The sequence below is a fragment of the Ovis aries genome, chromosome 9, assembly GCF_016772045.2.
Source record: "Ovis aries strain OAR_USU_Benz2616 breed Rambouillet chromosome 9, ARS-UI_Ramb_v3.0, whole genome shotgun sequence".
In the NCBI taxonomy this organism is placed as follows: Eukaryota; Metazoa; Chordata; class Mammalia; order Artiodactyla; family Bovidae; genus Ovis; species Ovis aries.
Genome location: NC_056062.1, coordinates 5,488,449 through 5,515,682, shown reverse-complemented (window position 1 = coordinate 5,515,682; position 27,234 = coordinate 5,488,449). Strand labels below are relative to the sequence as shown.

The window sequence follows — 27,234 nt, the reverse complement described above, 5'->3', positions numbered from 1 at the left end:
CTTCCTGTTTCTAATCTGATGCAGATTCCTTCAAGATGCAGATCAAAAAGCATTTCTAGTCCAAAAATCTTCTCTTCAGATCTCAGGCAGAATTCAGTGTTTTCCTAATTGTCTTGACTTTTGAAACCTTGTAAATACCCAATGGACAGAGAATCCTGACAGGCTACAGTCCATTGGGTCACAAAGAGTCTTTTTGTTGGTACTAAGACACAACTTAGTGACTAGAAAACAACAAAAATACTCCTATTAGAGCAGGTGTTTCACATAACAGTGAAATTATTTGTTTCCAAGCCTCTTTTCAGCAGTAAATTTTAAACTTCTTGAGAAGACAATTAGGTCCCTGGGGCTTAAGCTGGCACTTGGAGCATGGTAGACATGCAAATATTTGTTCAAGTAATTAGTGAGTATGAATAACATAGTAATATTTGAGGAATTTGCTTTACAAAAAAGAAAAGTACTCTAAGCTTCCAATTAAGAGAAAGAAAGAAAAAAAAAAGAAGATTTATCCATTTACTTGTTTTTTCACCCCTGGGAAATTCATACCGAGTCGCATTCTATCAGTGGAAGTTGAGTTTACACCACCCACACCTGGAACGATGGAACTTGCAAAATTGAATCAGACATGCAAATTGAAATTTGTGCAATAACTATGTTGATGTTTTCAGACACATTTCTTAATCTTTATGTACCTTATTTCTTCATATCTAAAGAGTAAATAGTAGTAGAGTCTATTCCCATTAGTCATGGCAGTTATATTCTATAAGTGAAAGAATACTGAATCATTTACTAGCAGGGAAAATACAGGATGGAATACTACAAGAATCTAGTAGTATAATTTAATCAACCAATTAATACATGACCTTGTTTGACTTATTTATGTATATATAACAATATATATGTTATCATATATTCATTATTATATATTTGTTTATATAAAACATCATTATTGTTATATATCATGCCTGAACAAAGCTTATCTAATACATATATTTTCTCTCTAAGGCATACCAGAGCTTTCTTGAATTTAGGAATGCTAGATAATCCTCCAACACTATGCTGGGAGCCATTTTAAACAGTGAAATTACCATCAAAAAGCACAAAATATATGGGAAAAAAACCCTTGGGCATTAAATTGACCATGAGACACACTTGTTTACAGTATGTGGGCTGAGACCAAAACTCAGAGCATGGTCCTGTGACCTAAGCTGGGTATATAGGCATGGGGTGACTCAAACTCACCACAAACTTCCACTTCCAATTTGTTTCTTAAATGCAAACCATATTCTTAGGAAAATTCTCAGAATGAGGAGGTCAAGAAATCACATCGAGGGCTTTCCTGGTGACTCAGTGGTAAAGACGCTGCCTGCCAGTGTGGGGTACATGTGTTCCATCCCTGGTCCAGAAGACACCACATACCGCAGAACAACTATGCTTTCTAGCCTGAGCAACCATGCTCTAGAGCCTGAGCCCAAGCACCAGAGAAGTTCTGTGCTCCACAACAGGGGAAGCCACCACAATGAGAAGCTGAAGTCCACACACTGCAATAAAGAGTAGCCCCTACTCACTGCACCTAGAAAAAGCCCTAGTGCAGCAAGGACAATCCAACACAACCAAAACAGAAAGAAATTAAATTCTCAGTAGAGCTGATGATTTTGGATAAGGTAAGCATCTTCTCTCCTAAAACACTTGATGAGAAAGCAGGTACGTTGGATCTTTCTCATGTACCCATCAAGAATTAGGTGAGGATCCTTAAGTATCATTTCTCTTCTGCTTTCAGTATGAGGCCCTTTTGTTTTCTGTGTACAAAAGAGTGGATTGACAGATGGGGATGCATCTATGACTGTGATCATCCAAGGCCCTCATGTAATGATTAGCCTAATTTTCTTGACCAAATAGGATCTACTAAGGACTCTTTAGGTTTGGGATGGTACTGTAATGCTAACTAACATCCAAGACCTCACCTGATGCCTTGAGGTCCTCTGCTCAAAGAACATTGTGCAACCAGGAAGATTAATAATTTCCTGTAATAAATTAATAACTACAATATTTCCTATAGTTCATTATTTCCTATCAGTTCAGTTCAGTCGCTCAGTCGTGTCCGAATCTTTGAACCCCATGAATCGCAGCACGCCAGGCCTCCCTGTCCATCACCATTTCCCAGAGTTCTCTCAATTCAAGTCCATCGAGTCCGTGATGCCATCCAGCCATCTCATCCTCGGTCGTCCCCTTCTCCTCCTGCCCTCAAACCCTCCCAGCATCGAAGTCTTTTCCAATGAGTCAACTCATCGCATGAGGTGGCCAAAGTAGTGGAGTTTCAGCTTTAGCATCATTCCTTCCAAAGAACACCCAGGGCTGATCTCCTTCAGAATGGACTAGTTGGATCTCCTTGCAGTCCAAGGGACTCTCAAGAGTCTTCTCCAACACCACACTTCAAAAGCATCAATTCTTCGGCGCTCAGCCTTCTTCACAGTCCAACTCTCACATCCATACCTGACTACTGGAAAAACCATAACCTTGACTAGACGGACCTTAGTCGGCAAAGTAATGTCTCTGCTTTTGAATATGCTATCTAGGTTGATCATAGCTTTCCTTCCAAGGAGTGAGCGTCTTTTAATTTCGTGGCTTCAGTCACCATCTGCAGTGATTTTGGAGCCCCCCAAAATAAAGTCTGACACTTTTCCACTGTGTCCCCATCTATTTCCCATGAAGTGATGGGACCGGATGCCATGATCTTCATTTTCTGAATGTTGAGCTTTAAGCCAACTTTTTCACTCTCCTCTTTCACTTTCATCAAGAGGCTTTTTACTTCCTCTTCACTTTCTGCCATAAGGGTGGTGTCATCTGCATATCTGAGGTTACTGATATTTCTCCCTGCAATCTTGATTCCAGCTTGTGTTTCTTCCAGTCCAGCATTTCTCATGATGTACTCTGCATAGAAGTTAAATAAGCAGGGTGACAAGATACAGCCTTGAGGTACTCCGTTTCCTATTTGCAACCAGTCTGTTGCTCCATGTCCAGTTCTAACTGTTGCTTCCTGACCTGCATACAGATTTCTCAAGAGGCAGGTTAGGTGGTCTGATATTCCCATGTCTTTAAGAATTTTCCACAGTTTATTGTGATCCACACAGTCAAAGGCTTTGGCATAGTCAATAAAGCAGAAATAGATGTGTTTCTGGAACTCTCTTGCTTTTTCCATGATCCAGCAGATGTTGGTGATTTGATCTCTGGTTCCTGAGCCTTTTCTAAAACCAGCTTGAACATCAGGAAGTTCACAGTTCACGTATTGCTGAAGCCTGGCTTGGAGAATTTTGAGCATTACTTTACTAGCATGTGAGATGAGTGCATTTGTGCAGTAGTTTGAGCATTCTTTGGCATTGCCATTCTCTGGGATTGGAATGAAAACTGACCTTTTCCAGTCCTGTGGCCACTGCTGAGTTTTCCAAATTTGCTGGCATATTGAGTGCAACACTTTTACAGCATCATCTTTCAGGATTTGAAACAGCTCAACTGGAATTCCATCACCTCCACTAGCTTTGTTCGTAGTGATGCTTTCCAAGGCCCACTTGACTTCACATTCCAGGATGTCTGGCTCTAGATGAGTGATCACACCATCGTGATTATCCAGGTCGTGAAAATCTTTTTTATACAGTTCTTCCGTGTATTCTTGCCACCTCTTCTTAATATCTTCTGCTTCTGTTAGGTCCATACCATTTCTGTCCTTTATCGAGCCCATCTTTTCATGAAATATTCCCTTGGTATCTCTAATTTTCTTGACGAGATCTCTATTCTCTCCCATTCTGTTGTTTTCCTCTGTTTCTTTGAATTGATTGCTGAAGGAGGCTTTCTTATCTCTTCTTGCTATTCTTTGGAACTCTGCATTCATATGCTTATATCTTTCCTTTTCTCCTTTGCTTTTCGCTTGCTTCTTTTCACAGCTATTTGTAAGGCTTCCCCAGACAGCCATTTTGCTTTTTTGCATTTCTTTTCCATGGGGATGGTCTTGATCCCTGTGTCCTGCACAATGTCACAAACCTCATTCCATAGTTGATCAGGCACTCTATCTATCAGATACAGGCCCTTAAATCTATTTCTCACTTCCACTGTATAATCATAAGGGATTTGATTTAGGTCATACCTGAATGGTCTAGCAGTTTTCCCTACTTTCTTCAATTTCAGTCTGAATTTGGTAATAACGAGTTCATGATCTGAGCCACAGTCAGCTCCTGGTTTTGTTTTTGCTGACTGTATAGAGCTTCTCCATCTTTGGCTGCAAAGAATATAATCAATCTGATTTTGGTGTTGACCATCTGGTGATGTCCATGTGAAGAGTCTTTTCTTGTGTTGTTGGAAGAGGGTGTTTGCTATGACCAGTGCATTCTCTTGGCAAAACTCTATTAGTCTTTGCCCTGCTTCTTTCTGCATTCCAAGGCCAAATTCGCCTTTTACTCCAGGTGTTTCTTGACTTCCTACTTTTGCATTCCGGTCAGAATGTGGTCCACTGGAGAAGGGAATGTCAAACCACATCAGTATTCTTGCCTTGAGAACCCCATGAACAGTATGAAAAGGCAAAATGATAGGATACTGAAAGAGGAACTCTCCAGGTCAGTAGGTGCTCAATATGCTACTGGAGATCAGTGGAGAAATAACTCCAGAAAGAATGGAGGGATGGAGCCAAAGCAAAAACAATACCCAGCTGTGGATGTGACTGGTGATAGAAGCAAGGTCCCATGCTGTAAAGAGCAATATTGCATAGGAACCTGGAATGTCAGGTCCATGAATCAAGGCAAATTGGAAGTGGTCAAACAAGAGATGGCAAGAGTGAACGTCGACATTCTAGGAATCAGCGAACTAAAATGGACTGGAATGGGTGAATTTAACTCAGATGACCATTATATCTACTACTGTGGGCAGGAATCCCTCAGAAGAAATGGAGTAGCCATCATGGTCAACGAGAGAGTCCGAAATGCAGTACTTGGATGCAATCTCAAAATGACAGAATGATCTCTGTTCGTCTCCAAAGCAAACCATTCAATATCACGGTAATCCAAGTCTATGCCCCAACCAGTAATGCTGAAGAAGCTGAAGTTGAATGGTTCTATGAAGACCTACAAGACCTGTTCAAACTAACACCTAATTATTTCCTAGAATAAATAATAATTAGTATAAATTAATAATTTCATGGGAACGTAGGGAAGGTAATAGAGGATGATGACTCAGAGTGCTTGCTCTGTGGGCAGAGTCCTGAGCTTCTGGTCATGGCTCTGCTACTTGTCACCTGTCTAATGTTGAACAAGTGACTGGCTCTCTATGTGCCACCATATTCTCTTCTATCATGTAGAATGCTGGTACCCATGTATAGTGCTGATGTGAGGGTTAAATCACTGTCTAAAAGTTATATAGCACAACAGTTCAGTTCAGTTCAATTGCTCAGTCATGTCTGACTCTTTGTGACCCCATGGACTGCAGCACACCAGGCCTCCCTGTCCATCACCAACTCCCGGAGTTTACTCAAACTCATGTCCATCGAGTCGGTGATGCCATCCAACCATCTCATCCTCTGTCATCCCCTTCTTCTCCCGCCTTCAATCTTTCCCAGCATATGGGTCTTTTCAGATGAGTCAGTTCTTCACATCAGGTGGCCAAAGTATTGGAGTTTCAACTTCAACATCAGTCCTTCCAATGAATATTCAGGACTGATTTCCTTTAGCATGGACGAGTTGGATCTCCTTGCAGTCCAAGGGACTCTCAAGAGTCTTCTCCAACACCACAGTTCAAAAGCACCAATTCTTCGGTGCCCAGCTTTCTTTATAGTCCAATTTTCACATCCATACATGACTATTGGAAAAACCATAGCCTTGACTAGATGAACCTTTGTTGGCAAAGTAATGTCTCTGCTTTCTAATATACTGTCTAGGTTGGTTATAACTTTTCTCCCAAAGAGTAAGCATCTTTTAATTTTGTACATGGCACACAGTAAAAGGTCAAGAAACCTGCCAACCCTTATGATTGGGGAAAGTGAGATTCTGACGGAGCAAACACCTGAAGTGTCTCTGGACCACACGTGTCTGCTGCCGCTGCCAACATATGTTTTGCTGTCTCTCCTGGGAACAGAGGAAGGTCAAGTGTTCCTCACAGCACTACCTAGGGACGAATGGGTTGCTGCATTTTTTTTTTTCTTTTCTTTCCCTACTCTTAGCACAGGAGAAGGGCAGGGAATGTGTCAAGAAGCATGGGAGTCAGAAAAGAAGAATCAGTCCAAAAGGCTGACACCAAAAGCCCGTTTCATAGTTAACCAGCAAGTGGATGAGAGAATGGCTTGAATCAGTAGCCAGGATTCCTGGCCCTGTGGAAGCCAGTTTGAGTCCAGCTGACAATCAATCTGAGTCACAACAGATGCTGTTTTCAATGCTTGAAGCCTGAGAACATTCCTATTCTTTCTCTAGAGTACAGAGAAGTTATGCAATTCAAAGCTGTCTGTAGATAGTGTTGAGGGTGTTTCCCTGTTATACAGAAGAAAAGAAGAGATTCAGTGCTGAATACCTGCCTTCAGTGGGGGAGATAGTAAAGAATGCATCTTGCTTCACCCATCAACATGAGTAAATCCTACTGTGCACAGAATCTGGGAGATGGCTGCAAGCTGAGAGGAACTCAGGAAAGTTGGGTGTTTGTGGAATGCCACTTATCAACTGGTACACGTCATGTGGTGTACATGAACGGCTTTGGTGGAGCTCAAGAAAAAAAGATGAGGCATCTGATAAGCAGTCTTGCCCTTTTGGAATCCCTGGTTATTTCCTTCAGACTCAAGAAAACGTTGACATTTGCACAAGCACAGTATACAGATAGTCTTTTCTCATGATTTCATTTATTAGCAAATTTTCCTCTTAAGAAATTATCAGGGAATGTGTCAAGTCGTGGGGCTGCTGTAATAGATACCATGAACTGGGTGGTTTGAGCAACAGGAGCATGTTGCCTCACAGTTCTGCAGGCTGGAAGGGCATGGTCAGGGTGTGGGCAGGTGTGCTTCCCCGAGGCCTCTCTCCTCGGCATGCAGCGGCTGCCTTTTCCTGTGGCTTCCCAGGGCTCTCTTCCCTGCATGCATCGCCCCTGATGTTGCTGTGTGTTCTCACAAGCACGCCTGTCAGGCTGGGTTAGGACCCAGCCTTATTTTCACTTAATCACCTGTTCAAAGGCCCTGCCTTCAAATACAGTTGCCTTCTGACGTTTGGAGGGTTGAAAGCTTCAGTGTAAGGACCAGGAGGCACACCAGTTTGAGCCCACCAGAGGGAATCTTGCAGGACTGGGAGAGTTCCCCTTTGGCCAAGAGAGGTGTGTGCCATGCACCCTCCCAGGTGACCAAGACTGCAGCCTGGAGTCTCTGTGGATGCTTGCCTTGCTGCAGGCTTGGCTTGTCTCATCTGGATCGGTCTCCCCAGGGGAGAGTCTTCTCTCCTTCCCCCGCCTCCTCCATCACCTCCCTCACCTGGTTCTCTTTCTGTCTGCTTTATCTCCAGTGTTTGAACCCTGATTTTATCCCATTCGGCTCTATTCTTGGCAATTTTATTTTTCTGCGAAAGGCTCCAGATTTCCACTACAGACACACAAATTCTGAGCTTCAGGCTTATGGGGCAGTGGAGGCTGGACATGTGCTCTCAGCTCCACCCTGGAGCCTCAGCTCCACCACAGCGGAGCTCCCAGCCAGCCTGGGTACGCCCCGCCGGGTCTGCCATGTGCGCGTGGGGCTGCCCGTCCTCGAGCCTGGGCCTGGCGTTGCTGCCGTCTGCCTCCTGGGCACCTGTCCCCCTGATTAAGGGGGCATCACCAGCATCGCCCCATCACCTCTTCCCCTGATTAAGGCAGCATCACCAGCATTGCCCCATTGCCTCGTCCCCTGATTAAGGGGGCATCACCAGCATCGCCCCATCACCTCATCCCCTGATTAAGCAGGCATCACCAGCATCACCCCATCGCCTTGTCCCCTGATTAAGGGGGCATCACCAGCATCACCCCATCGCCTCGTCCCCTGATTAAGGGGGCATCACCAGCATCGCCCCATTGCCTCGTCCCCTGATTAAGGGGGCATCACCAGCATCGCCCCATCGCCTCGTCCCCTGATTAACCGGGCATCACCAGCATCGCCCCATCGCCTCGTCCCCTGATTAAGGGGGCGTCACCAGCATCGCTACATGGCCTTGTCCCCCTGATGAAGCCACTGCCCCTGGCCTCTGTGGATGACATAGGCTCCTTCCTGGACCCCTTGTTTTCCTTCTCACTTTCCTGTCCCCTGTTTGCCACTGTTGGATTTTGTCTTTTCCTGAAACTTGTGTGACAAGACTCTGGTGGGATCTGGGCCCCTCTGAGCTAACCCCTGCCTCTCTCTCATCCTGTGTTAACAGTCTTCCTCCTCCACCCCTCAGCTCCTACTGAAGGGCACGTGGCTGCATCTGCTTCCTCTCTCTCTTAAACACCTCAGGTTGCCCACCTGCCTGTCATTTTCCCGGACCGTCCTGAGCCTGCCCCTGGTTGATGGCCCCTTCCTCACCGTTTTCAGCTCACACGTCGTCTCCTCAGAAAGTTCTTTCCCGCTGGCTCTTCAACCTAATGCAGCCTTTCACACGCACACACATATAGACACTGTACACACACGTCTACCCATGTGTACACATATGCACTCATACACACAGACACACATATACACAAACACCCACACATGCACACTCATACACACAGACACACATATACATAAATACCCACATATACACACTCATATACACACAGACACACATATACACACATGTACACAAATACCCACACATAAACACTCACACACACACACACACATATACACAAACACCCTCACATGCACGCACACACACACACACATATACACAAACACCCACACATGCGCACTCACACACACACATATACACAAACACCCTCACATGCACACTCATACACACAGACACACATATACATAAATACCCACATATACACACTCATATACACACAGACACACATATACACACATGTACACAAATACCCACACATAACTCACACACACACACACACATATACACAAACACCCTCACATGCACACACACACACACACACACACATATACACAAACACCCACACATGCGCACTCATACACACAGACACACATATACACACATACCCACACAGACACACTCATACACACACAGACACACATATGCACACATATACACAAACACCCACACATAAACACTCATACACACAGACACACATATACATAAATACCCACATATACACACTCATATACACACAGAGACATACATATACACACATGTACACAAATACCCACACATAAACACTCATACACACAGACACACATATACACAAACACCCACATATACACACTCATATACACACACAGACACACATATACACAAACACCCACACATATACACTCATACACACACACAGACACATTACACAAACATCCACACATAAACACTCATACACACATATACATAAATACCCACATATACACACTCATATACACACAGAGACACACATATACACAGATGTACACAAATACCCACACATAAACACTCATACACACAGACACACATATACACAAACACCCACACATATACACTCATACACAGACACATTACACAAACATCCACACATACGCGCTTATACACACACCCACAGATACACATATATACACATATACACAAAAACCCACACATATACACCAGGTGGTGCTAGAGGTAAAGAACCCAGCTGCCAGTGCAGGAGACATAAGAGACACGGGTTCAGTCCCTGAGTCGAGAAGATCCCCTGGAGGAGGAAATGGCAACCCACTCCTGCACTCTTGCCTGGAGACTCCCAGGGACACACGAGTCTGAGGGGTTACAGTCCATGGACTCACAAAAGAGTCAGAAACATTGACGCGACTTAGCACAGCACACACCCTCACCATCCACACATACACACATGTACATAAGCATGCACACGCATACCCCTCCCCTCCCCAGTGACTCCCTGGCCCCATACACTACTTTATTTTTGTATCATCACCTTAAGTCATGTTTTAGATGATTACTTGCTACTAAGTTTACTTTCCTTACACAGCACCATGTAAGGTCCATGAGGGCAGGACCTGTGAATGTCTTGCTCATTGTTGTTTTCCCAGCACTCGGAACTGGGACAAGTACATAGCAGGTATGCAGGAAGTATTCTGGAAAGAGTGCATTCATTTCTGCTTCACAAGTGTCCCCTGCATCTTTCCACACACCCATCCCACGTCCACTGTCCCCTCCCACCCTCACAGTCTCTCCCTTGGGCTGTGAACTCTCTCCAGCCTTCTTACTCCCCAAAGCCCCTGGCTTTGCTACCTTCAGTGGATTTTTCTCTCTCTCCTGATGCCCTTCAGCTGCTAAACAAAGCAGCTCTCACTCCACTAGGGATGGGCAATGATGTAGTGTATGGGCGAGGCCTACAGTATTGGACAAAGAACAAGCTGTGTGTGAGAGGGGTGGCTCCTTCCCAGGAAAGAATCAAGGCCACACATCCTCTTCTGTATTCGCCATGGCCCTCAGTTCAGTTCAGTCGCTCAGTCATGTCTGACTCTTTGCGACCCCATGAACTGCAGTATGCCAGGCCTCCCTGTCCATAACCAACTCCCAGAGTTTACTCAAACTCATGCCCATTGAGTCGGCGATGCCATACAACCATCTCATCCTCTGTCGTCCCCTTCTCGTCCTGCCTTCAATCTTTCCCAGCATATGGGTCTTTTCAGATGAGTCAGCTCTTCGTGTCAGGTGGCCAAAGTATTGGAGTTTCAGCTTCAGCATCAGTCCTTGCAATGAATATTCAGGACTGATTTCCTTTAGGATGGACTTGTTGGATCTCCTTGTAGTCCAAGGGACTCTCAAGAGTCTTCTCCAACACCACAGTCCAAAAGCATCAATGCTTCAGCACTCAGCTTTCTTCATAGTCCAACTCTCACATCCATACATGACTACTGGAAAAACCATAGATTTGACTAGATGGACCTTTGTTGGTGAAGTAATGTCTCTGCTTTTCAATATGCTGTCTAGGTTGGTCATAACTTTTCTTAAACATCTTTTAATTTCATGGCTGCAGTCACCATCTGCAATGATTTTGGCACCCAAAAGTGGGTGTCTGTGCTCATGATGGCCTTGAGACTTAAAAATGACATTTTCAAAGAATTTGTATAGTTGATTTACAATGTTGTGTTAGTTTCAGGTGTACAGAAAAGTGATTCAGTTATGCATATAAACTTATTCATTTTTTTCAGATTCTTTTCCCTTGTAGGTTATTACAGGATATTGACTAGAGTTCCCTCTGCTATACAGTAGGGCCTTGTTGGTTATCCAGGGATTGAACCTGGGTCTCCTACATTGCAGGCAGATTCTTCACCATCTGAGCCACAAGAGAAGCCCACCTTATATAAATAGTAGTATGTAAATGTTTTTTTTTAAATTAATGCACATATGTGGAGTCTAGAAAAATGGTATAGATGATCTCATTTGCAAAGGAGAAATAGAGACATAGCTGTAGAAAACAAACTTACAGATACCAAGTGGGAGGTGGGAGGAATTGGGAGATTGGGATGGACATGTATATAGTATTGATATTATGGATAAAATAAACTAATGAGAACAGACTGTATAGCATAAGGAGCTCTAGTCAACACTCTGTTGTACCTTACATTGGAAGGGAATACAAGGAAGGGGGTATATATGTATATGTGTGGGTGATTCACTCTATTGTACAGCGGAAACTAATACAACATTTTAAAGCAACTATATTCCAAGAAAAATAAATGTTTAAATGCCATTGAAATGGGAAGAGTTTGATCCTATATTGAATCAGGAAAACCAGCTTCCTTACTTGTAAAACTAAGCACTCTTATCTCCTTCCCTGGACATACAAGAGCTCTGGGTATAGATCAGAGGATGGTGTTGAATTTAAAAGGAGGCAGCACATTGGGGAGGGGACCGTTTATCCACGATCTTTATTCTCCCAGTGCTCATCCCAGGGTCTTCTACACAGTAGGAATGAAGCCAGTCAATTTGAAATAGTTGAGTATTTATATTTTCCTAGGCCTTGTGCTGTATGCTGGGGGCATGAGAGTGAGCAAAATAGAAATAATCTGAACTAAATGATGGGCTGATCATCACATAAATGCATAATTAAGAATTGTGATATATCACACAAAAAAGCTACACAATACAATTGCAGCTCATCATGTTTGCTGCCCTGTATGTGGTGCTTACAACTGCTTGCTGCCTGCCTGACATTAGAGTGAAGGAACTCTTACCTGTTGCTGGGTGAGCTCCTGGTGGTTTTGCTGGAGTGCTCATGCCTGGGTGCAGAGACAGAGAGAGTCAGAGACTGTCATACTGATTCTCCAGGTTTTGGGGAACACCAGCTCACAGAATAGAGAACAAGGGCCCTTCAACTAGATAGGACCCCTTCCTTCACGTCACATTCTTGTAGGTGATTACTTCCATGGACTGGCTGTTTCCTTCTTCCATGAATTTTTTGCCAGTCATGAAGGATGACAGTATTGGTAAGTGAAAGATAAAATGGTCTAGTCAAGGCTGTGGTTTTTCCTGTGGTCATGTATGGATGTGAGAGTTGGACTGAGAAGAAGGCTGAGCGCCGAAGAATTGATACTATTGAACTGTGGTGTTGGAGAAGACTCTTGAGAGTCCCTTGGACTGCAAGGAGATCCAACTAGTCCATTCTGAAGGAGATCAACCCGGGGATTTCTTTGGAAGGAATGATGCTACCGCTGAAGCTCCAGTACTTTGGCTACCTCATGCGAAGATTTGACTCATTGGAAAAGACTCTGATGCTGGGAGGGATTGGGGGCAGGAGGAGAAGGGGATGACCGAGGATGAGATGGCTGGATGGCATCATGGACTCGATGGACATGAGTCTGAGTGAACTCCGGGAGATGGTGATGGACGGGGAGGCCTGGCATGCTGTGATTCATGGAGTCGCAAAGAGTTGGACACGACTGAGGGACCGAACTGAACTGAAGTGAACTGAATCAGAAAAAAATGAATAAAGAGCCTATGCAGACCTCATGTGCTTTAGGGGGTGGTGGTGATCTGAAAGCCTTTTTGAGGAAATGGCATGTAAAATATGTGTGGAGGGCAAGGGAAAAAAAAGGAAACAAAAAAACGGCTCTTTGAGTAAACAAACAGACAGCAAAATGGTTGAAGAAAGGGAGCCACATTGTATGGGTCCAGAGGCTGGGTAGAATCATGTTTGGGATGTGCTGAGTATTCCACTGAGCCTGAGTAGAGAGAGTTGGGGGCAGGATAGCTCAAGAGAGGGTGAAGAGGCAGGAAGGGGCTGGATCACACTAGACCTGCAGTTGCTGTCTGGACTGAGGATAGACGACTGTCCTGAGGTGTTTATCTCAATCCTAGTGGAGTGTCCCTGCATCCCTGCTTGTCTTTGAAGCTTTTCTTACAATCCCCTTATATTTCTAGTTGGATCACCACAATCCATGAAAGTGTTCCATTCTGCTAACTAACTCTTACTCCTTCAGGCCCATCTCTGTGGCTCAGTGCTCAGGCATTTGCTGCTGGGTTGAAGGGAGGAGAACATGCTTCCCATGGCTCAGATATTCAGATCAGGAGCCTCATCTACAGCTCTCCTTCTCTAAGGAATTCAGCTAAAGCCATGTGCTGAGATGTGCTTCAGTATGTTTGTAGAAAATCATAGATAGTCCCTAAGAAATTTGTCAAGTGGAAGCCAGACAGGCAAGAGCAAAGAATTAGTTAGTTACTGCTTTCTATAAAAGCGAGTGTCCTTTTAGTCTCATGTGGCTAAATCTAGGACTTGCACTTTGAATGTGTCAGGGACATCAGCGCTTCTCTTTGTGACGTGCATTCCTTGTGCTGATTTTCAGAATACTTCCTGCCCAGGACAAGCAGAGTCCTGCCTCCTGAACTCGGTGCCCACACAGGGCCTGGCATGCGGTGGGTGTCTCACCATCACAACTCTGAAACCCCTCCCAGGGGAGGGCAGGAAGGAGAGTTTTCTGCTGAACGAATCACGGCCATAATGTGGCTGTAAATACAAATCACGCAGCCAGTCATAAAAAAGAAAGCACCAAGGGGATAAAATCATAAAGCTTCCTTATATCGAGTACTTAGCTTGTGTCCAATAACTGTGTGGAGAATGAGCTCTGAGCTTTGCAAGTGCTCTCCCCAGCAGCTGTTGGCATCCCTGCCTTACAGAGAAGGCAAGCGGTGGTGGGCCACACAAGACCATAACCACACAAGTAATAAGTAATAGGGGAATTTTAAACTAGGTCAGCTAGTTCAAGCTCCAAACTCAGACTCTGCCAAGGACTCTCAATTTTCAAATTGGTGTAAGTCATAGAGATCAGAGCTTGATCAAAACCAAACAGAAACCCACTGTCAGACGAACTTCCGGGGCTAAGGGACTTGATCCATAATTCATCAAAAGAGCGATCTGACCACAGTTAGCAGCACTCTTAAAAAAAACTACAAGGAGCATATCTGCTGCTGTGGCAGCTTCTTTATATTTTTCTCAAAAATTCAATCCAGTGACCTAAATGTTATGAGTCCCCTCTTAGGAATTCTGTTCTGTTTGGTTTTGCCTTGTTCTCTCACACTGGTCTTTGAGCAGAGGTCAAGGTGAATTGATCTATTGAAATACATTTTTCCTTTATATTTTTTTTAAATTGAGGTATACTTGGTTTATAATGTTGCGTTGGTTTCTGCCATACAACAGCATGAGTCAGCCGTAAGTAAGTGTTAGTTGCTCAGTCATGCCCAACTCTTTGCGACCCCATGGACCGTAGCCCACCAGGCTCCTCTGTCCATGAGATTTTCCAGGCAAGGATGCTGGAGTGGGTTGCCACTCCTTTCTCCAGGAGATCTTCCCAACCCAGGGATCGAACTTGGGTCTCCTGCATGGCAGGCAGATTCTTTACCAACTGAGCTATTAGCATCCTCTGTATGTGTACATATATCCCCTCCTTTATGGACCGCCCTTCACTTCCCTTTCCCACCCATCTAGGCCATCAGAGAGCACAGACTTGATCCCTGTATTAGACAACAGGTTCCCACTTGCTGTTTAACATTTTACACCTGGTAGTGTATATATGTCAACACCACTCTCAACTCATCCCCCCTTTCCTTTCCTGCATTCACATATCCATTCTCTATGTCTGTCTCTCCCCAGTTTTCCAGATTCTATACATATACATCTTCCCCAGTGTCTGTGAGACAGATTAGAGCAGGGTCAACTTAAAGGAATGATGCTTGAGTCTTGCAGAAATGCAGGTATACTGACTTTGTAACTCTGTTATTTCCTACTAACCACCTGCTGTGGAAAAGGCATTGCATGTGAGGAAGATACACTAAGAAACCGGAAAAGTTCAGTATCCCCATAAATGCCTACTCACCCCCTCACCTGGGATGTCCTGACTTAGCCCCTGTGACATGCTGCTGCTGCTGCTACTGCTAAGTCGCTTCAGTTGTGTCCGACTCTGTGCGACCCCATAGACGGCAGCCCACCAGGCTCCTCCGTTCCTGGGATTCTCCAGGCAAGAACACTGGAGTGGGTTGCCATTTCCTCCTCCAATGCATGAAAGTGAAAATTCCAGTGACCGGCATGTCCCCACAACTGGCCGTTTCCAAATCTAAGCCACAGGAAGATGGAAGGAGAGCTTTAGTCTGTGCTATTTCCCCTCGCCGATAGAGTCCAGTACTGTTTACTGGCTTTGGAGAGTGGTCCAACAGCCTTTCATAGACTCTCAGCTTGCTTGAACGTATATTTTAAAAATTTGTGTTTTTTACATTATGCTCTCTGGTGATTTTGAAAAACCTAACTCTGAATTTATCATTTTGATCAAGGAATCACGTGTGCTCGCACTGGCCTTGGCATACAGCACAGAGTCACTGACCCTCTCTGTTAATAAAACACGTTCTGTGAAATGCTTTCCCAGAAATGGAGATGCATTTGCACAAATTGCTTCCCATTCGTGTGGCACCCTCGTTAGAAGCGGGGTGAATTTTGTGTGAGAGCTGGCAGGGGCTCAGACACAACCACGGTCATGGACCTCAGCTCTGCTCACTGGTGTGAACAGAGATACAATCTGCAACTTTTGTCTCATCAGCATCACGTCCCCTGCTGAGTTCACAGGCAATCTGAGAACTCTGAAGGTTAATTCTTTCTGCTCCTATGTAGAGTTACAACTCAGTGGACAGAGCTCTTAAAATGTTATCACTCCAACCAGAACATTTTAAGTGGAAAAAATGGCTGGTAGTACAAAAAGGTTAAATGAATTAGAAAACTGGTCTCACACAGACTTGCCTTTTTTTTTCTCCCCCCAAGAGTTGCATAAAATATTCTGTAACTTTTATTGAGGCTGTGACTCAAAACATGTTTCAACCATGTGATTGCCAGGAACCATTAAAATAAATAGCACAAATAGGGCAATTAAATATAGATACTAACAGATTCAGACACAGGAGGAAATGGAGCAGCTTTGTTTTCCTTCTAAAAACACCCAGGTGAATTTATTTAGAATTTGAATAAAGGCCTGTTTTGAAAAGCCAGCTGGAGAGGGAGGAGGGCTAAGGAGGTGAAAAAGTTCTGGCTCTCACCCCACAGCCCGCAAAGGGAGACCTCTCCCAAGCGAATGTATTGAGTGGATCAGTGAGGCAGCGATCCTGCTAACTCCAGACAGACTAGTTGGAAAAGATGGGCTCCGAAGCAGCACGGACCACCATCCGTGTTGCTTTACACAGACATCGCAGGTTCACTGTACACTTCCTGGGCCTCCTGTGACCCCTGTCACTGGCACCCTGGCTTTCTTCTCCTGGCCTCTTATTTTGAGGACAGGGAGAGGATGAGAGGAAGGGGAGGTCCATCCTTGGTAACCACCCCTCGTGTAGGCGCCAGGCACTAACACCGCCCACGTGGCTGTGTGACACAGAAAGTGAACCCTGCAAGGTGCCTGCCTGCCTGGCAAGGGGACTCTGAAACTAGTGGTGAGCACTCCCAGGACACGATGCCATCAGTGGGTTTCCAGCGGGTCATCAGGGACATGGGGGAGGGCAAGGATTTGGAACATCCTCAGGACCACATGACCATTCCTTCCTTGGTTCTGACTTGCTGCAAGGGACAGGGGAATCAAAAGCAAGGATTTGGAAAGAACCAAGATTTACTGAGTGCTTTCTATACCAGGAACTTGAAAAGTTGCATGCCATCTTTATGATATGTGGTTGTAACTGTTAATATAGCCAGAAAAAAGGGCAGCGCCAGGGTCCACTGAGGAAGGCTTCACTCATCAGCTGTGCCTTCACTGTCTTGCCCTTCAACACAGCTGTGTGAGAGGCGAACGTGGGTCCCAGGGAAGTGGGCCACTTGAATCAGACAAACATGGAGCTGTCTTACAGGTGCTCGCAAAGAGGGCTTCTTTGTAAGGAATAATCATATGATGGCATGAGACAGCAGAATCAGGGACAAATAACTGAGAGAAAAGAACTGTTGTACGTATTCTGATGTCTTCTGAGGTGGATAGATATGTAGGAAGGTCACTGGAAATCCCAGGATCTTGAGGGAATCCTCAGAGATCTTCCAGGATAGTATGTTGGTGTCATCAAGCAATATGGCCAAGTGTTTAGACCTTCGGCGCATTATCAGTCCAAATAGATGTTGTCAGCAAGTATACTCCCTCATGTAACATTAAATCTCTTTTCTAATTTAATTTACAGAACTTCTTTCAAATAGTTAGCAACCTTCTCGATGAAGACAACAAGGAAAAATGGGAAGATGCACAGCAGGTAAGACCAGGTTATTTCAGAACTTCAAGTGAAAGTGGCTAAATCAAGCTTCTTAATCTGTGAAAAAAGGAATGGCTTGCTATTCCAAGAGCATAAAATGAAAATTTTAAGTCATTCTAGGTTGTTTCATACTAAATTTAGAAAAAACAAGTAACCTCCTTTATCATAACAATCTATGGAATTAATGATATTTAAAATGTGAAAAAATAGTGTAGATTTAATATCTAACTTTGAGATATTAACAGATAATGACTGTGCAGCCCAGCCATCATTTTCTCTCCTGTCTACAGACGATAGGAAAACAACAAATCTAAAAGGAGACATTGCAAACTCAACTGTGGGGTTTAGTTTAACTAACTAGTTAAATCATTTGTATTTACTGCAATGTTATGTGTAATCTGAATTACGGATAGAGATGTGTGTTTCGATTCAACACCAAGAGTTGTAAAAATGAATTCTTATTTAAAAAAATGTATTCTGCTTTTTTCTGTTTCTGCTAAGCATTGTAACTGCAGCAAATAGCCTTATCAGTTTAGTTATTATTTTAAAAATGCCATTTGTGTCATACTGACTGACGCATGGTTAATAATATTTTTTCTTAAACACAGAAAAAGTGAGTTAGAAGTTAACGAAGGGAGAATAAGCATATTTTTAAAAACCCTGTGGAAATTTAACTTAACTGAATGTTAAATGTCTTTAAGTTTTCTGTTGATACTTGACCCTTGTTAAAAAATCCAAGACAGCAATGCAGTATTGAAACTGAGAGTATTTACTGAGGTTCAGGGGGGCTCTTCTCTCTGCTTTTCCTTTTGTAATCATGCTCTGGGCCTTCAGCAGTAAAGCTCACTATTTCTACCATCATAGGAACTCTAAAAATAGTCCAGCATGGTCTACCTCGTTATCAGGTACACGTGCTGTGCTTCTGGCTGTAGCAAGAAAAAAAAAAAAAATCACTGCTTAGTCTAAGGCCCTAAATCTATCTTTTCCTACTAAGTTGAATTATATACTTGCCCTTGGCTTCCTTCTAGAGGCGAGCCTCCTTCACTCACTGTGAGAAAATGGTGTCTCTCGGTAGAATACACTGCAAAGGCTGAGTGCATCAGAATTCTGGTGACTATTCACTATGGATATATTTAGATCAAATGAATACTACCCTATTTAAAAGAAGACTGCAATTCATCAGATGGTATTATTTACGATGAGATCCCAACTTGAACAATCAACAAACAGTGGCAGAACCTTTTGTCAATGGAAAATCCTAAATTCATAATCTCCCTATTTACTTGTGATTTTGAGTTAGCTATATTCTTATCTTTTAAATATATTTTCAGTAGTGATTATCTTTAATACTTCTTTGAAACAACTATTTGAAATAAATCAACTATTTTGTAGCAGTGTTGTCATAAATGCACCCACGTAATAAAAGACTCTGCAGGTTTTTGACACTAAGGGTGAACTCTTTGAAAATAAGAGCTGTTTAAAATCTACAAAGAGAATTGTTTATCTATTTTAGAGGAATAGCTCAATAAAACATAGCTCTGGGTGCACTTAGAAAACTAGCTGCATAAAATGGTAAATATTGAAGTCAGAAGGGTTTTGCCATCAAGAATTCACACTTTTGGACAATAAACTGTCATTTCAGAATTTTTTTATGGGACATCAGCCCCAGTTATGAAGGACCATTATGTTTAGCTAAAGCATCCTACTAAAAACCACGGTATATATGTTAGTCACTCAGTCATGTCCAACTCTTTGCACTGTAACCTGCAAGGCTCCTCTGTATATGGAATTCTCCAGACAAGAATATTGGAGTGGCTTGCCATTCCCTTCTCCAGGGGATCTTCACAGCCAAGGGATCGAACCTACATCTCCTTCATGCAGGTGGATTCTTTATTACCTGAGCCACCAGGGAAGCCCCAAACCTCAGGATACTAAAGTAGGGGGAAAAAGGCTGCATTTTACATAGCACTGTTTTATAGATCAAGATAGTAGTTGGAATGGACGGGTCATTTTCAATCATGATATTGTGATTGGCATTTCTTTGTTGTACTGAAAGCTCGTGTGTCTCTACAGGAGTGTGCAAACTGTGACCATTGGTCCAAATCCAGCCTGACACCTATTTTGTAAATAGTTTGGGAGCATAGTCACAGGATCTGTGGCTGCTCTGGTACAGCAAGGACACAGCTGGGTGTTGGAACAACAGACACTCCATGACCCACAGAGCCATTCTCTGACCCTTTACAGGAAAAAAAAAAAAAAAAAGAAAAAAAAATATATATATCTGCCCTTGTTCTATGATATTTGAAATCTGTTTGGAAAATATAAACAAAACAAAATCTGCTACAAACAAAATCTGCTGCCACCCTAGAAAAACCTCTCCCCAAAGGTAGATGACAAAGAAAGTTTTATTATTGAACAAGCATTAAGCCAGAATGTGGTATGCATCACTGGCAATTCACTAAAAGATACAGAGTAACTTCACCCTTTCAAACAGCCAAACCGGATGCAAGTCATTACACTCTGTCCTCAAGATAAACAGTAACTACTAGTTCTTACTTAAGTGGACTTTCCAGTACTCTTGCCTGGAAAATTCCATGGATGGAGGAGCCTGGTAGGCTGCAGTCCATGGGGTCGCGGGGAGTCGGACACAACTGAGCGACTTCACTTTCACTTTTCACTTTCCTGCATTGGAAAAGGAAATGGCAACCCTCTCCAGTGTTCTTGCCTGGAGAATCCCAGGGACGGGGGGAGCCTGGTGGGCTGCCGTCTATGGGGTCGCACAGAGTCAGACATGACTGAAGTGACTTAGCAGTAGCTTAACACCATTTGTCACAGGCAGTTCATCCTAAATTCACTTGATAATTGGGATGACCATCTTGTTATTTAATTGGCTTTATCTAAAGAAAAAATAAGCTCTTGTATCTTAATGCCTGCAGACAGTTTTGCAACTCTGAATTAGGATCCTTCCTTCCCACCCCCCAAAAGCAATGCAAGATAGAGCCCTGCCTTCCCTGATGACCACTTTCCACTGAGAGACATCCCTGGCTCTTTAAGTTGGGAAGAAGCTATTTAGCTTTCAAAAATGTTTACATACATTTCAAAGAAGACAGGAGAAGGCAATGGCACCCCACTCCAGTACTCTTGCCTGGAAAATCTCATGGACATAGGAGCCTGGTGGGCTGCAGTCCATGGGGTCGCTAAGATTCGGACACGACTGAGTGACTTCACTTTCATGCATTGGAGAAGGAGATCGCAACCCATTCCAGTGTTCTTGCCTGGAGAATCCCAGGGACGACAGAGCTTGGTGGGCTGCCATCTATAGGGTCGCATAGAGTCGGACACGACTGAAGTGACTTAGCGGCAAAGAAGACATAGAAAGGATCTAACAGTTATTCATTTTCTCGTACTCCAATGCTTTTGGCCATCTGAGGTAAAGAGCTGACTCACTGGAAAAGATCCTGATGCTGGGAAAGACTGAAGGCAAAAGAAGAGGGCAACAGAGGATGAGATGGTTGGATAGCATCATGATTCAATGGACATGAATTTGATCAAGCCCCGGGAAATAGTGAAGGACAGGGAAGCTTGGTGTGCTGCAGTCCATGGTGTTGCAAAGTGTCAGACACAACTGAACAACAACATTTTCTAAAGTAAATGCTCCTAAGAAAAGGGAGAGGAGCAAGGGGTTAATTACAGAGGGAGTCTCTTCTCTATTTTCAACAGGGAGAATTAAGCCTTTTCTATTTAATGTGTGTTTACACATACTACACATACTCACAGACACATACACCTACACAAAAACAGAAGAAAAAATGCAGTAGCAGGAGGAAGTTTGGAGCTGATGGAAATGTCCTGTACATTTTTGGAATGGGAATGATGAACTGTCAGAATTCATAGTTTATGACTGTAACTGTAGGAATGAAATAGCATTTCTCCCCAAATCTTCCCATAATTAAAAAAAATTACAGCTCTCTATGCCATACATCTATGCCATTGTTCATGTCCTCAGCTATATATAAGTCTATAATGCATTTGAAGTGTCTGATTTTTGGATTGGTGCAGCCACAGCTCCTGAAAATATACATACCGTTCTACTGGCCACCCTGCCCAACATGTCTTTCTGCTAATCAGAGTGTCCTTCTGCAGAAGCTTTTGCAAATAGGAAGCCACTAAGACTGTCTAATCCACTTGACTTTTTTATGGCTAGAAGCTGCAGTGAAGCTGAATGACTAAAAGAAATGAACCTAACTTCAAAAGACTTTCTGCTTTAATATAGTTATATAATGTGGGCTGAATTCTTCAGCATGATGGGTTACACATGCTAAAATTCATGTGTCTTTTTAAATGGACCTCACATTCCACTCGTTATGAGCTATTGCCAGAATCAGGTCATCTGTTAGCAAACACACATCTGTTTCCAGGGTTGTGAAGTGTCTGGTGTTGGGTATCTTGTGTATGTACGTGTAAGATACCTACACTAGAGCTGTTACGATCTTGCAAGTATTGCCAACATTATTATTGATACAGTGGCTATTATAATTATTAGAAATGTGGCTCTCCCAAGATAGTTATTTTGCAGTGAACTTCACAGTATGTAAATATTTATGATGGTATTGATAATTGGTTTGTTTCTCTCAGGATTCATCATGTAGATCCTAAGTTAAAAAAAAAAGAAGAAGAAAATGTAAAATGCCCTCAAATTTCTTATTTGAGGTTGTTCTATGTTTGTGGTTGTTCTATGTTGTAATTAAGTGAGGAAAGGAGCCCATCAAAAGTGAAGACATGCTACTTCTAAGTGTACAATATTTTAGGTTTCTTCAATCATGGTATCATATCATCTCCAGAGTTCTTGTTGTGTGATGTTTGCTATCATTCTCAACTACTAGTTCAAGAAATACAACTATTAGATGGTTTAAAAATTAATAAATAAAATCAATAAACATAAATTTAAGAAGTAACAAAACTTACAGCTTTGCTAGTTGTAGAAACGTGTTCAAATAGATCAGAGCTGATTTATGATTTCATGTGTCATTTTTTAACTCGAGTTATGTTTTCTATTATGTAGATTTTTTTATTCCATCTAACCTTTGTTTATTTTTGTAGATTTATCCAGGCTCGATAGAGTTAATGCAGGTGATTGAAGATTTTATACACATTGTTGGAATGGGGATGATGGACTTTCAGAATTCATACTTAATGACTGGAAATGTAGGTAAGAAATAGGATGTTTTCCCAAAATCTTACTGAAATTTAAAAAAAATCACTGCAGGTATCTGAGCCATATATTTCTAAGTGTCATACCCATTGCTTTATCTTTGAGTAATGTGGATAATGTATTATGGATACTTCGTGTCTGATTTTTCTATGGGCCAAGCAACATATGTGTTATACACACATACACACACACACTTGCACGCATATGTGTGTATGTATACATTTACATAGGCCTACTTGTATTTATCTGCACAGAAATATACCAAGCATTTATTACTGTCCAATCTCACGTTGAAAATATATAGTATATGCTGTGTGATTATATAAAGAATAAACCTTTGTGGGCTTCTGAACACTGTTCTCAAAGATGAGGAGCCACTTTCTTGCTGGGTGTCCCATGGGAGTCCTCAATCTCCATGGGGGTGGGATGACATTTGAGAGACCTTTAGGGGTCGTTGTCATAATGCTGCTGCTGCTGAAGTTTTCTTGAGTGAGTCCTTGGACACCATGTGTCTCTCAGATCGCTCTGTAGTAGATCCGTAATGTTAGCATAGGTAAAATTGAAGCATCTTTCCTCCTTTAGCCACCTAGAACACTGTCTCCCATAAGGAGACATTACACAGAGAAGCAAAACCACAGGTCCGTTTGCTGCTGCTGCCTTCAGCAGTTATGTTAACTGAATGGCACATTTCTCTTGTGGTTAAAAGAGAAAATGCAAGAGCAAAGAAATATTCTTCCTAAATAGTATGTGTTGAGTGAATACAGGTTTATAGTTCTGTTTCTTTTTTTTTTTAATTGGAGACTAATTACTTTACAGTATTGTAGTGGATTTTGCCATACATTCACATGAATCAGCCATGAGTGTACATGTGTTCCCCATCCTGGGCCCCCCTCCCACCTTCCTCCCCATCCCATCCCTCTGGGTCATCCCAGTGCACCAGCCCCGGGCACCCTGTCTCATGCATCAAACCTGGACTGGAAATCTGTTTCACATAAGATAATTTACATGTTTCAATGCTATTCTCCCAGATCATCCTACCCTCGCCTTCTTCCACAGAATCCAAAAGACTCTTGTATATATCTGTGTCTCTTTTGCTGTCTCACATATAGGGTTATTGTTACCATCTTTCTAAATTCCATATACATGTGTTGGTATATTGTATTGGTGTTTTTCTTTCTGGCTTACTTCACGCTGTATAATAGGCTCCAGTTTCATCCACCTCATTAGAACTGATTCAAGTGGATTCTTTTTAATGGCTGAGTAATATTCCATGGTGTATAAGTACCACAGCTTTCTTATCCATTTGTCTGCTGATGGACATCTAGGTTGCTTCCCTGTCTTGGCTTAAAGGTTCCTTAAAAAACTGGAAAAAGAAAAACAAACAAACTGGAAATAGAACTGCCATAAGACCCAGCAATCCCACTGCTGGGCATATACACCAAGGAGATCAGAGTTGAAAGAGACACGTGTACCCAAGTGTTCATCGCAGCACTGTTTACAGTTTTGTTTCTTTAAAGCTTCCTCTCATGACGTTACTGGGACTCTCGTTTTCTTTCACTTGTCATGTTTTTGCAGTCTTCACATAAAGACCCCTGACTGTAGGTGATGATGTGCTTAAATCCAGATATCTTAGCTCACATTCGTATTCACAAGCTTTGTAAGTTTTAGTTTGCAGATCAGAAAGAGACCTAACTTAGTAGAGGGATCAACTAGGGGCGTTCAACTGATATAGAACATAACTTCCTTATGGTTATGGCATGGTGGTTCATTCTATACTTGAAGGTCCTTTAGAACTACAGGGACTCATTTGACTCTGAGATATCTTCCAGCAGGGTAGCCTCAACTTGTAACAGGTATGGATGGTTGACTACCGGCAGTATTCTTCAGTTGAGAATAACGTGTATAGTGGAGTACTCAAAGGTCTGGAGAGGGTTCCCTGCCCTTAGGCCATCTTTATGCAGCTCAGGGTCTTATGAGTTAGAAAGAGACTCAAAGTGTTAGTTGCTCAGTCTCGCCTGACTCTTGTGATATCTTGGACTGTAGCCCGCCAGGTTCCTCTGTCCATGGAATTTTCCAGGCAAGAACACTGGAGTGGGTTGGCATTTCCTCCTCCAGGGGATCTTCCCCACCCTGGAATCGAACCCAGGCTTAGACTTATGTCTTATGAGTTAGACTTATGTCTTAGTCCACTTTCTGGAGGTGGTGGAGACCCCAGACTTCTCCCCAGAGTGCATGTCTAGCATCTTGTGCTGGTTCAAGGATGAAGGGAGCAGTCTTTGCTATGAGCAATGAGAAAAAAAAAAAAGAGTCTGAAAATAGTATCTTTTCAGTAAGATGAATTCAGAAATGAGAGAAAATTCAAATTAAATATCCATTCAAAAGTGTCTGGGCAAAGAGAGGAAAGGTAATGTCTTTGGGAAAAGAGGGTGACATGTTGGTCTGTGAATTGGGGGCACATGAAAGGAAAACCCTCCAGAGATTTGGGGTTGCCGATCACTCAAGATGGAACCACTCATCTAAAGGACGGTGACTTTTGAGGGGAGGAAGGAACCAGGAAGTGTGCTATGCAAAATTGGACAATTTGCAAACTAATTTACAAAGAAAAAAAAATAAAGGGTAAAAGCAAAGAGCTATTGTTTTCTTGATTTTTGTAAATGTTAACATCTAATTCTAAAATGCATTACTGACTAAAAGTATTATCAGATCAAAACATGGCACTGATTCAAAATGTGTTTGGAAGAAAACTTTAAAAAATAGAGCCAGTCTTAGAGTCTAGTAACTAGGCTGTTTGAATAGCAGCATGTCAAATTCCCTGTGTTACTTGTATTATTTACAACAAAAATTCCAAAAATAGCCATCAGTTGCAGATGTTTATTCCTCTTTACGTTTCTTTTGACTTCCCAAAATAGATTTTTGAAAACTTTGTGTATTTTTTGTATTAAAATTAAGCTTTACCTAGATTCACCTACTTCCTTTATCATTATTAAAGAAGTATATTAAGCATGGTAACTCAAAGCAGTTTAATGTTGCAAATAAAACCAATATCGTCCTATATTGCCTTCAGCCTTGTGTAAGGACAGTGTGGTTGTCTGGCCTTCTGCTCACTTTTACAGCACTGACTGTCCATATAAGAAAAGGTTATGTCCTGTGCGTAAATATCCCCCAATTATCACACTAGCCAGAAGAGATTTTATTCATTGTTATTGTTCCAAATACTAGCACAGGAACTGACTTACTGTTGTTTGATGACCAGAAGAAGGTTATCCTCAATAATATTTAAGATTTTTCCAAAGAATATCCATAGATTAGTGAGAATTCTCCAGAGAAACAGAATCAGTAGAATATATGTAGGTACATGGAAATCGATTTATTTTGGGAGACTGGTTCATGAAGTTTCAGAGGCTGAGAAGTTCTGAGCAAGCCGGAAGCCAGGAAAGATGACGGTGTTGTTCTAGTCCAAACCGGAAGGCTTCAGAGCCAAGAAAGCCAACGGTGTAAGTCCCAGTTTGAATTTAGAGACCTGGGAATCAGGAGTGCTGGAGTCTAAGGGTAGGAGATGATGAATGTCCCCGCTTAAACAGAAAGCACATTCTCCCTTCCTCTGCATTTTTGTTCTATTCAGGCCCTCCGTGGATGGTATGATGCCCACCTGCACTGGTAAGGGAGATCTATACTTAGTCTGCTGATTCAAATACTAGTCTGTTTCAGAAATACACTTACAGACACGCCCAGAAATGTTGTTTGACCAGCCACCTGGGCATCCCTTAGCCCAGTCAAGTTGACACATAAAATTAGCCATCACAACCCAGTTATATCAAGTTGGAGGATACCAATAATAATTACTTACTATTCATATTCTTCATGTTATCATATTTGATACTACTATATAAATAAAACATGACCATACTGTCTAGTCAGGTATGTCCAATGTTTTACAACAAGGACACCAGAGAGAATAATTTGCAGTGACAAATTGTGAAATGTGTGAGTTAGCGTTCATTTTATATCCTAAGTCCAAATATTAATTATTCAACATGAAACTTAAACACACATGCCAGCAGGCCTCGAAACACACACACAGCATGTTAGTGAAAAATAAAGTAGTAATTAATAAAGTTTGCTTATTCCTTCTGGCTATTCTTGTTTAGTGTGTTAGAGTAAGACGCC

At 42.6% G+C, this 27,234-nt stretch overlaps 1 protein-coding gene across 4 annotated transcripts in view; it reads left to right on the top strand.

Moving 5' to 3' along the window:
- Nucleotides 1-27,234, top strand: part of ADGRB3 (adhesion G protein-coupled receptor B3) — an 891,397-nt gene that overhangs the window by 423,944 nt on the left and 440,219 nt on the right. For all 4 annotated transcript variants that reach the window (XM_042253849.2, XM_060419932.1, XM_042253850.2 and 1 more), the window contains 2 exons: nucleotides 17,787-17,855; nucleotides 22,956-23,064. In XM_042253849.2, coding sequence (XP_042109783.1) covers nucleotides 17,787-17,855; nucleotides 22,956-23,064 — 178 coding nt within the window. The remainder of the gene's footprint in view (nucleotides 1-17,786; nucleotides 17,856-22,955; nucleotides 23,065-27,234) is intronic.